At 38.1% G+C, this 12468-nt stretch overlaps 1 protein-coding gene across 1 annotated transcript; it reads left to right on the forward strand.

Moving 5' to 3' along the window:
* Positions 1 to 768: 768 nt before the first annotated feature.
* LOC104219774 (uncharacterized) lies at positions 769 to 9524 on the forward strand. Its single transcript, XM_009770504.1, has 4 exons — positions 769 to 895; positions 1695 to 1818; positions 1936 to 2028; positions 9455 to 9524. The coding sequence occupies exons 1-4, from the start codon at positions 828 to 830 to the stop codon at positions 9479 to 9481; spliced, it is 312 nt and encodes a 103-aa protein (XP_009768806.1). The 5' UTR covers positions 769 to 827; the 3' UTR covers positions 9482 to 9524.
* Positions 9525 to 12468: the final 2944 nt, after the last annotated feature.

Genomic DNA, 12468 nt, shown 5'->3' on the forward strand with positions numbered 1-12468 from the left:
CGTCCTCATTTATTCTTTGCCAATTGTTAGGCCCAGTTCTCTTTTCTGTACCGTCTCATGAGTATTTCTTCTCGTGTCTTTTCTTCTCTATCAATTAAAAAAATCACTTGTCGCCATATCATTGTTCTACGTGCCATGCCATATCAGCATTCCAATATTTCACGTGTAACGCTTTTTCACCACCAATACACATACAGTGACTGATTGTTGTCTTTACCCTGTAGAAATGGCTAACCTTTTGAAATATGTTAAAACCCAATTAGCAAGAAATCTTTAAGATGGTAAGGGTGCAAAGGCGAATTCAGGATTTATATTCTATGGGTTTGGCCTTTGAGGTTCTTACTATTGAACCCATTGTATTTTTAAAATTATGAGTTCATACATATTATTTGTCGCAATTCTAGTAGAGTTTTACACAGAAATTTATGTTCCGCGTCCAAAATTATGGGTTCAGTTGAACCCGGTATCAGAAGGCTAGATCCGCCCTGGTAAGGGGAGTATGTTTTACCAAGGGAATTTTGAAGATTTATGAAACTTTAAAAAACAGTTCGGTGCACTAAGCTTGCGCTATACGCGGGGTCCAAAGAAGGGTCGGACTACAAAGGTCTATTTTACGCAGTCTTATCTTGCATTTGTGCATGCTATTTCCATAGCTTGAACCATGACCTCCTGGTCACATGGCAACACCCCTACTTTAAAAAGTAAAATGGGAAACCTCTTTGACGACCAGATGTTGCAATACTGTATAGCCGGTTGTTGTTTCTTCTTTTTTCCCCCGTGTTATTTCTTTTTACTGATTAGAGAAATTTGATTGAAATTCTACGGCAATGACCAAAAGGACAGCTAAAGCCCAAGATCTTGTTGACCAGCTTTCATGCGAAGAGTTCCGCAAAGCGTGAGTGCTTTACATTTCTGTTTTCTTAGTAGTTTATGAACACCAGCAATTTTTCCCGCAGTCGGAAAAAAGAAGAAGAAGAAACTTCAATTATTTGATTATTCTTATCGTACATTAAATCTGCCTTAAGCCTTATTGGATTGACATTTTGAGATTCAATGTTTAATTTTCTCTTTTATCAACTTAATGGCATAACACATTTAAAATTTTGTATCTATAGATCACAATAACTTTTAATTTGATGCTCAAGTAAGTAGGGATCTTGAAAGATAGCCGAATCAAGAAAAATAAAAGAAATAAGAATAACAAAGATATATGATAATCTCATAGTGTTATCGTATTATACCTCGATGTTCTGTAGGATGCCTGGTTGAGGCTACGCTTACAGATTCCTATAGATATCTGTTCTTGAAATAGCTCTTCTTCCCGTGAATTAGGTATGAGGCCGTGTAGCTTGAGGGTTTAATGAGCAATTTGCTCTTCAGAGTATGAAAACTTATAAAGTTTATAGGACTGCTCATGCTTGTTTGAATTATTACCAGATAGATTCTCTCTCTCATTCGAAGGGGAATAAACAATTTAAAAGATCAAGATTTGGATATATTTCTTCTCTGAAATGTCAGAATACCTTCTTCGAAAATATAATAGAAACATCAAATACTCTGCTGTGCTATTTAATAAATCTTGGCCTACATTGGTCACTCTAAGAAAATTTTCTTTTCTAAGATTGGAGCTAACAACCCGATGTAATCGTTGTCCGATTTTCTTTCACTACAACATTTATGCTTCTCGTATGTAGGGTGGAAGATATTATTAGGAGATTTCAGGAGGAACTTATTCACGAAAGAAAGGAACTATTGGAACAACAAAAAGTCTTTGATGTGAGGTTTGCACAAAAGGTATATGCTGCTGGTACAAGTCAGGTATGCAGTTACCCCATATTCCTGTCTACTGTTGGAATGTGCTTATCAGCATGGATATTTCCGTCGTTGGTCAGTTTTATTACTTATGCTATTTCAATATGAAATGGATGCTCCAAGGTATCTCTGTTGATGCTGGCAATGGAGACAAAATCTGAAAATCTTGTATGCGGCAAACCAGTGCAAGTAGTAGATGAAAGCCCAAAAGTTCAGGTAGTCTAATAGAACTCCATAAAATATGTTGCATTAATTTTCCTGAATTTGCTTGATTGGTACTCTTCGTTGTGTATATTAATGTCAGTGGTGTTAACCATATTCACTAGCTACTTGTCTAAAAGAACCGTCAAAAGTAATGGCGATCAGTTTATATGTTTACATCCTTGCAAACATATTATATCATTCAGCATCACAGTGTATCTTTTTCTCATATTTACTTTCTATTTACCTTTTATCTCTGGGAAAGGGGTGGATGGTTGATCACGCCCAACTATATCTTATAAAAAAGATTAAGCGGTCGTAGCAAATATAATCCGTTTTACAAATTCGGAGTCGAATCCCACAGGGAAATAATATAATAATTACAACCACTAGTTTTTGCACGAATTCGAGTAATCAACTTTCAAAAATATTATATAACGATTTGAGAGTTTACTAACTAAGATCAAAGTAATTAAAATGCAGTAATTTATAACTTAACAAAGTAAATGTTGTAGACAAGATTTGGAAAAGTCTAATGTTATGATTTTCCCTATTTTCGGAATTTTTCCCGCTATGTTTCCTATAAATTCGCCTAAATATTCTCTACCGATCGGAAGTACTTTAAGTGTTGTAGCTCTCTCTCGAGCAACTACCACAATTTACTAGACATATTCTCTCGGACTACACTAGCTGGCACTAATTCACCGCTCACTACGATCACACCAAGGCTTCGTTAACTCTAATCCCGTCTTTAATCCTTCCGTATTGATCTCTCAATTACGTTCAGAGTGGTATTGTTCAACAACTACCTAAATATGTAATCTCTCTCGAGCAATATACACACTATAATCACAGTTAATTGAGAGCTCTTCAATTAACAATAATGAAAATATAGTTGAACAAGTAGAGAAAAATCGAAGGCAAATCTATATTAAACACAGTAGAAAATCATCATTCAATAGGTTCCATCAAACCTTAGATGAGAGTTTAGCTACTCATAAATACAACAACAATCAACATAATGTTCAAAGACATTAAACTATAAAATAAAGAGATAAAGGAAGAGAAAACTCGTTTGATTCGTGTTCCACAGTTCTTTGCAGCCTTCTTCTTCTCCAAAATCATGTCCCACCCTAGAATAACTTGTTTGGGGAGTATTTATGCCAATCCCTCGGTACAAATCCGGGTTGGGGTCTTACATTTTGCGACTTTTAATTAACGTGCTATAGACCTCGCGAAGCCAGGTCTATAGCACGGTCGAAACCTCGCGAATCCTGGTCTATAACACAGTCAACCTAGCTATAGTCGACCTCGCGAAGTCTGGTCTATATCGCGATCGACCTGGGTATAGACCTCACGAAGCCTGGTCTATAGCACGGCCAACATGGCTATAGACCTTGCAAAGCCTGGTCTATAGCACGGTCAACATGGTTGTAGACCTTGCAAAGCTTGGTCTGTAGCGCGGTTTGGATAATTGATTCTTTTGTGCCATTGTATTGCATTTTTGTCCTCTTTTTGTGCAACGTTTATTTAACGATTCCTTCTGATGTTTCTACACATAAAACAACGAAATTTAGCTCAAATGTGGCATAATAACTCATTAGAACAACAAAATATAAGGCGAGTAACGTACTAAAAGTATAGCATTTTGGCCTCACATCACCACCCCACACATAAACGTTGCTCATCCTCGAGTCAACCACCAATTCCTAGAGCACTTTTATTCTCTTTTAGCATATCTGAAGCGCACCATATCGATGACTATGATTGATAGCAACAATTAAACTTTAGCATATGCCTTCAAATTTTCCTTTACTCTATCCATACTTCAAATCTTTATTCAACAAAAAGACAACATGTTTCTAACAATCTTAACCTCACAAACCGACCCAATATTACAATGCATTCATGGCCTGAATACTTACATCATAGAGAAATCTATTAACGTTACTTATCCCTTGCAAAATCATGTGCCCTTACAACAAGAACAAGAGAGTAAGTTTGTCACGACCCAATCCTAACCTATCGTGATGATGCCTATTGTAGTACTAGGCAAACCGACATTTCCAAAATACTACCAATATTTAACAGAAACTGAATCAAGAAATTTTAAATAACTAAAGTTTTCATAAAACGGGGCAAAAACCCAAAATACAAATGCGGAAAATAGCTCCTAAATTGGGGTGTCACTGAGCTTATGAGCATCTATACATCACCAGTCTAGAAAAGAGATGTCTACGAAAGTCTAGATAAAATACAAATAAGAGAAAGATAAGGAAGGAGAAACAAGGACTGCGAACGCCGGGGAGCTATCTCGTAAATCTTCGAAGATCAACTGTGCACGATATCAACGCCCACCATGTCCGAAAACACCTGGATCTACGGACGAGGTGCAGGGTGTAGCATGAGTACAACCAACTCAGTAAGTAACAATAATAAATAAGGAACTAAACGATAGTGAAGAGCTACACAGTTATAGTTCATTTTCAATAATCTTAACAAGAAAGTAGACATGCTTTCAAATCCGGCAATTAAGTCAAATCAGTTTATACATGCCAGGTTCAAGTAAAAACCGCATATAATATCTCCCAGAAGTTTCAAAACAGTGACATAAAGTAGCTATATGTAACAACACTGAAAGCAAATAAAGCCTCTCAGGACAACAGTCGCTCAGTGTTTCTCAATAGCTCATCACTCAGCTCTCAACCCTCAACACTCGCACTCAATAGGTACATGCACTCAGTGGGGATGTACAGACTCCGGAGGGGCTCCTTCAGCCAAAGCCTTATATCGCTGCGGCTTGCAGCCCGATCCCATAATATATAAATAGCCATAAGGCTCGTTGCGGCGTACTACCCGATCCATATACATACAGCCCTCAGGCTCGTCACGGTGTGTAACCCGATCCATATATAAACACACACACACACACATACATATAGCTCTCAGCTCGGCACTCAGGCCCTAACTCAGTCACCAACCACTCCCAGTCTCTCAGACTCTCAAAAATAAAATAAAAAATCAGCCCAAACAGAGATAATATAATGTATCAACAAGAAACAAGAAGAGATTGAGATATGATACGCAAGTAAAACCATGACTGAGTACAAGACATCAATTAGAAAATAATTCAGCAAGTAGAAGACCTATGTGGGTCCCAACAGTATCAACACAACACATACCCTAATCATGATTTCTAACATGATTAGTAGTCAAATTTCTATAACACAGGGAGAGCACATGGCAAACAACAAGTTATTCAACTTTACAGTTCCACGGAATTGACCAAGTCACAATTTCTAAGGTGCACACCCATACACCCGTCACCTAGCATGTGTGTCACCTCCAAACCAATCATATAACGCATAATCCCGGGGTATATACCCTCAAAACCAGATTTAGAACTGTTACATACCTCAATCCGAGCAAAACTCTACTCCAATATGCCTTTGCCTTGCAAGTCAGCCTCCAAATGTCCCGAATCTAGCCACAAGCAGTACAATACAATCAATACGGGCTAAAGGAATCAATTCGATAAGAAAATACAAAATTATAAGCCAAAATTCGAAATTGGCCAAAAGCCGGCCCCGGGCCCACGTCTCGAATTCGACAAAAGTCACAAAAACCGAAATCTCATTCACTCACGTGTCTAACCATACAAAATATATCGAAATCCGACATCATTTCACCACTCAAACCCCCAAAATACATACTAACTAGTGGAAAAATCAATCGGGAAACATAATTATTGAATAGAATAAACATAAAGAACTTACCTCAGGAATCCCCTTGAAAATGTTCTCAAAAACCTCCAAAATTCAAGCTCAAAATGATAGAAATGGTGAAAAATCTCGTCGCTTATATAGTTTCGGCCCAGGCCTTCCGCACATGCAGATGAAATCCCACTCCTGCGGGCTCGCATATGTGGTTCCCACTCTGCAGGTGTGATTACACCAGCAGTGACCAAAAACTTCAGTTGCCCTCTAATTCAAGCAAGTCCGTTAACCACCCGAAATCAACCCGAGGCCTCGGTGACCTCAACCAAACATACCAATGATTCCTAAATCATGATATGAACTTAGTCGAGACTTCAAATCACCTCAAATAACATCAAAAACACGAATCACACATAGATTCAAGCCTAATAAACTTTGAAATTTCCAAATTCTACAAACAACGTCGAAGCCTATCAAATCACGTCCGATTGACCTCAAATTTTGCACACAAGCCAGAAATGACACCACGAACCTACTCCAACTTCAGTAGATCCAATCCGACCCCGATATAAAAAATTTCATTCTTGGTCAAACTTTTCAAAATTTCAACTTTTGCCATTTCAAGCATACTTCTACTACAGAACTCAAAATCATAATCCGGACGCGCTCCTAAGTCAAAAATTACCCAATGGAGCTAACAAAACCATCAAAATTTAAATCTGAGGTCGTTTACACATAAGTAGACATCCGATAAACTTTTCCAACTTAAGATTTCAAAATTATGAGACTAAGTGTCTCAATTCACTCTAAAATATCCCCGAACCCGAACCAACCAACCCAGTAAGTTATATAATAGTTGTAGAGCACAAAAGGAGCAGAAAATGGGGGAACGAGGCTACAACTCTAGAAATGATCGGTCGGGTCGTTACAAAGTTAAATCCACACATTCTAATCAAAAGCTCAAATATATTTTAAGGATTCTCATATATCAAAGAAATTCCCCACTCTCACAAAGAAGTCACATGCATGCATAAAGTACCATAAACTTGCCCATTATGTAAACCTCTACTAATGTAGGCTTGCTCGGTCTAACATCACTTAGGACTTTTTATGGTTGTAATGTTGGCTTAAGGATGGGTAGGATAAATTTAGGAATAGTGACTAACCCTCCTAAACACTTTATGTCACGCCCCGAACCTGGGCCTGGATATAATACGACACTCGGTGCGTGACTACATGTGACCGAGCGAACCAACTAGCTGGCTGAATCAACATGTGATATCATAACATACTAAATTTGGAAGATAAACTAACACATGTTGATATACTGAAAGTATGAATTGTAAGCACGTGATTTTTGCTTCACGGAAGACGCTCCAAAAGAAATAAATGGTCCTGCTGTACAATTTTTTGGATTTTACGTGGCATTTTTGTTGGTTATTTGTGAACTTGTCCGTTTTATTTTTATCAAACGAAAAATATAAAAATATATGTCGTGTACAGTTGAACCGTAATCCTAGTAAAAGGAAAATCACAAAAAATGCTTCTTTCATTCTATTTTTGTCATTAAGTGATTTTATTTTAATTAAATGTTAATGTGAGTGATAATTGCTGTTTTGAGTATTAATTAATATTGGTATGATTTTATTTTAGGAATTTTATTTAAGTTATAAGAAGGAAAACATTGGATTTGGGCTAGAATTTCAAATGAAATCAGGCCCAAACCAATACAAATGACCCAGTCCAACCAGGCCTTCTGCGAGACGCCCCAAACGACGTCGTATAGGCCGTCTAGTCTCAACCGTTCAAACTAGGCCGATCTAACAGCCCTCGTCCCATCTCCTTTACCCGTTACCGGACCCGACCCAATGAAACCTGGTCTGATCCATCCCAGCATGAGAACAAACGACACCGTTTCTTTTAGTGGAAAGATCACAACCGTTGATCAGTGGCAATCCAACGGCCAATATCAGATCCCTTACCCCATATATAAACCTTCCCCCTTCACCCCGCGCCTAAGCCAAACCTCCCCCCTGCCTTAGTCATCCCCTTCACAAACCCAAAAAACCCCAGAACCCTAGAGCCGCCCCCTTTCCCTTCACCATTAAACTCGGCGGCAAGGACGCCAGTGACCCCCACCTTAACACCCTAGGACCGCCTCACCACCCTGAACATAGATCTGTTGTCCTTTTGTCTCGAATCAAACCCTAGGTTCTCGAATCTTCATTTGATGATTCGAGCAAAATTCGATCTACACCGATCTACCCCAGGTTCATACCAGACATTCCCCTGACCTCCCCCGTGAACAAACCATGCTTGGTTTTGTTCGAATCTAACCAGGGAAACCCAAATCCCAAATCTGCCCTCTAGAAACCCTAGGAGTCCTCATGTCCGATCTGTGTCCGTTGAACCAGATGATTAGGGTCTAATGGACCTTAATCGAAGTGTTTTCGTTAGAGAACACTTCGATTAAAGTCCATTCAACCCCAAGAAAGGTCGATTTTTGAAATCCGAGCTGGGGTTTTCTGATTTTTCAAGGCTTTAAGGTAATTTTTGTTTTCGTTATTAGTTTATTTTGTCTGTTGTAATTGAATGTCTGTTCATATGTCCAAAGGTTTTATTTAATTTATGTTATTGAATTTTTGTCGACTGTTGTTGTCCACCTTGCCCGGACTTCTGTATTTGGCCAAGTTCTTTCCATCTACTGATCATGTGTATGTGTATAAGCTGTACAATCGATTGAACTTAAATTTGATTGATTAATTAATTCCCCAGTACAACTTTTGCTTAGTCAGTATAATTTGTTCTCATGTTGATACTATTGGATTTCTGATCATTGGCTATTGGTTGTATATGTTATAACTAGTATAGTCGATTCGATTCGTGTCGTCGATTAGTTTCAACTGTTTGAATAATAACAACTTGATTTGTTTCCTGTTGAACATTGTTTGAATCAAATTGGGAATTGAGTATAGCTACTTATAGTTGGTGTATTTGAATCAGAAAATTTAAGGATTGGTTTGTTAGCTGCAGTCTGAATTGATGGCATGTGCACTTGTGCACAGCATGTGCCGCAAGGCCCTTTTGGAGATTAAAAATAACTTGACAGCATGTGCTGTCAGGGCATATTCAGGCTGCCCACACCCTGATTTGGTTAAGAAATAATAAACCATATCTAAGTTAAAGGCTGTCAGGGAATCTCATGAGAGGGTTTCTACTTTTAAATTTTTGAGTGGAAAGACAGCAGGAAAGGAGAGGTTTCTGATTTGACCAACAGGTTGTAAAGGGTTGAAGGCAGCTTAGTGCTTGCCATTTTCTGCTTATAAATAAGTTGTTTTAGAACATAAAAAAAGGTGGACATTTTTAGTCTTCAGAGAGGTTTTAAGTTGGAAAAACTGAAAGAAAGAAACATAAAGAAAACTTCAGAATATTGTAACCAAACACTGACTGAAACTGCATAAGATTTTAAGTTAGACAAGCTGTCTTTGCCAATTGTTGTTGGTTGTTTGCCGAGCTGTTTGTCATCATTGGATTGCTGTTGATATTGCATTGAACATTCTGGTTTTCTCGGCTGTTTTACTACTCTGTTTTCTGGGTTTGTTTGCTTGGTGCTCGACCACTTGTGAGTTTCATCATTGGGCTGATTGTTGTTGCTGTGTTGTTGCTGTTTGGTTGCATGCTGCTGATACTTTTCTTCTTCTCCTTCTTATTGTCCAAACATCCAGGTACACATTCTAAATTCATTGATGTAATGGTGAGTTTGGAGTTGAATAAGAGCATAAGAAGTGTTGCAGTCCAAACATTAGCATAGTTACCATTTTTCTGCTGCCTGTAGTTTAGAATACTTGTGTGTTCAACATGTAAAGTTTGGCTTTCAAACTATGTAACGGAACAGTTTTCATTCCTATTGAGTTTGGTCTGGTAATCTGTTGTTGTATGTAAATCAGAAAGAAGCTAGCTGGATAATAGTGATACTTGGCCAACAATGGTTTCACATAGGGTCTGTTAAAATGAATGCAGTGATCACATTTGTGTCACCTTAATTCATCAGTAGATAATATGTATTTCAAAGGCATACTAGGCAATCTGGATTATAGCAAAAAGATAAAAAAAATCGTGTAGCTAAACACGTGGTAATACCAATTAAGTTAGATAGGGTTAGTTTCAGTTGTTCCGTTTTTAAGTGTCAAGCATGTAAGGAATAATTAACTGAATTTCATACGTATGCCCGTCAATGAATAAGGTCGAATACGTCTAATTTCTTCGCCTAAAAATAATCTGCTTCGATATTATTGTGTGTCAATCTCATGTTTCAGTTTTCTTGAATAATAGAATATAAAACGAAAGCAATCCCTCTTTGTACAAACTCTGCTGCAATTTCTTGTTTGTGTCAGCCGTAAACTAATAACTAATAAGTCACGTTTTTCAGCATGTAATTAATTAAGAGTTTTTCTTTTATTTTAGAGACGAACTTAATAGAAAATGTAGGTGCTGTAGGTTTATCCTTAAAAAATAAAAAATGAGATGAGCCTCGCCGAAAAATATAAAATCGCGAGGCCCTCAGTAAATATTTGTTTTAAAATTGCTTAGACTTCGGGATGGACCGTTTAGCAAAATTCCACGGCCTTCCCAAAATAATAATACGTTAGTCATTTTAGGAGCATATTTAATAACGTTATCTCCTTAAACTCGGGTGCACATTTATGTGACCCAGATCCAAATCTCAACGAAATCGAAAGGTGTCTCTAATCACGGGTACAGTGATTGTGACGTGATCTGAGATGCATTTCCATGACGTTGCAAATTCTTTTTGTTTTAAATAATGAATGAGACGAGCCTCGACAAACAAAAAGGCACAAGCTGCGGGGCTGTCTAAATGTATATATTAAAATACTTAGAATTCGGGACAGACCGTTTAGCGAATTTTACGGCCTTCCCCAAAATAACAATACGCTAGTCGCGCCTTTAATAATTTAATTTCCTTAAACTTGGGTGCACATTGATGTGACCCAAATCCAAATCTCAACGGAGTCAAAGTGTGTCGACGACCACGGGTACATTGATTGTAACGCGGTTTGAGATACATTTTCACAACGTTGCAATTCTTGATAAAAATAACAGTAAATGATAAAAGCGGTTAAAAAAGTTAAAATTTGCACATAAGTTCATATTTGTATAAAATCAGATAATCAAGCCGAATATGACAGTTGAGCGACCGTGCTAGAACCACGGAACTCGGGAATGCCTAACACCTTCTCCCGGGTTAACAGAATTCCTTATCCGGATTTCTGGTACGCAGACTGTAATATGGAGTCATTCTTTTCCTCGATTCGGGATTAAAATTGGTGACTTGGGATACCCTAAATCTCCCAAGTGGCGACTCTGAAATAAATAAATAAATCCCGTTTCGATTGTCCTTTAATTGGAAAAAACTCCCTTGTACCCTCTCGGGTATGTAAAAAGGAGGTGTGACGGCTCTGGCGACTCTGCTGGGGATCAAACGACCCAGAACCACTGGTTCAGGGTTAGAAATTCGAGCTTGGAATAATTGTTCTATTTGGCTTTATTTATTATCGGATATTCTTATATGTGATTCATGTGCAAAATGATGTGTGTTACCACTTTGATATTATTTGACTGTATATATAAACTGTGCCGAAACCCTTCTCTTCTTACCTCCGGGGAGAAGCTCGCTGGTCGAGACTCCCTATTCTGTTAGTGTCATACCCAAGTAGAAAGAGGCTCGGATAAGTTACAAAGCCGGACGACCCCGCCCCCGGTACGTAGCCCCCTCCTCAACTCGAGTTGTCCGCTCGTGTAAGCCAGGTCTAGAACAAAGCCCAGTTTGAAACTTAGTAAAACATAACTTCATGCCGAATCCCTAGTAGGAAAGCGCTTATTTGCATCACGTTGCATTTGACTTAGGGGGCTCAACACAGGGGTTGGGCCCGTCTAGGAATAGCAACCTGAAACAAAAAAAAGAGACCATCATGTGGCATTTTGTATGTTATCGCATTTAATTTGCTTCGAATTTGCATATTGACCGGCGGGGGATAACCGGAATTTTGAAAACATAAATAAAAAAAATGAAAAATGAAAAAAAAATGAAAAAAAATTCAAAAGCAATGTCCAAATATTTTTCATTTTTGAGAAAACTCGTGATTTAGATAAATTTCTTACCCGAACTACGTCGGTTTGATTCCCACCGGATGTGGGATACGTAGGCAATCCTTATCGGGTCCAACTCCCCGATTTTGTTTTACCAATAATTATACATATATATATACCCATGTATGTATATACACATATTATTTATTTCAAAAAAATAATAAAAAATATGTTTGGAGTCGAAATAAAATCTTTTCTTTCTTGTCTAAAATCACCTTAATAAATGTGCAGAATGAGCACAAGTAGGAGTTCATCTGAGGCCAGTATAAACAAAGTTCCTCTGGGCTTACGCATGTGGTGGAACGACTTGGGAGGATCAGGGCAAGATACGGTCAAAATATACTTAGGAAATTTGGTTGGATTGTTGGACATCGATCCGCGAGGGGACGTTATCAGGGCTCTAATTTCATTACGGGACTTGGCCCACAACATATTTCACTTCTCAAATTTCGAACTCACCCCGTAACCATACACAAATTCCTGGATATCGTAAAGATCCGCAGAACGGTACATAACCCAGAGTTATCAAAAGGGTTTTGTAGTTTGGCATTTCTGTACGACAGATACGGTC

Source organism: Nicotiana sylvestris, chromosome 1 (assembly GCF_000393655.2).
Source record: "Nicotiana sylvestris chromosome 1, ASM39365v2, whole genome shotgun sequence".
NCBI lineage: Eukaryota > Viridiplantae > Streptophyta > Magnoliopsida > Solanales > Solanaceae > Nicotiana > Nicotiana sylvestris.

Bases quoted from the DNA above. Each gene is read 5' to 3' on its own strand.
- LOC104219774 (XM_009770504.1), top strand. From the start codon at position 828: ATGACCAAAAGGACAGCTAAAGCCCAAGATCTTGTTGACCAGCTTTCA. The intron at 896-1,694 runs GTGAGTGCTTTA...TCTCGTATGTAG, and splicing joins TGCGAAGAGTTCCGCAAAGC to GGTGGAAGATATTATTAGGA. The intron at 2,029-9,454 runs GTAGTCTAATAG...CCAAACATCCAG, and splicing joins ATGAAAGCCCAAAAGTTCAG to GTACACATTCTAAATTCATT.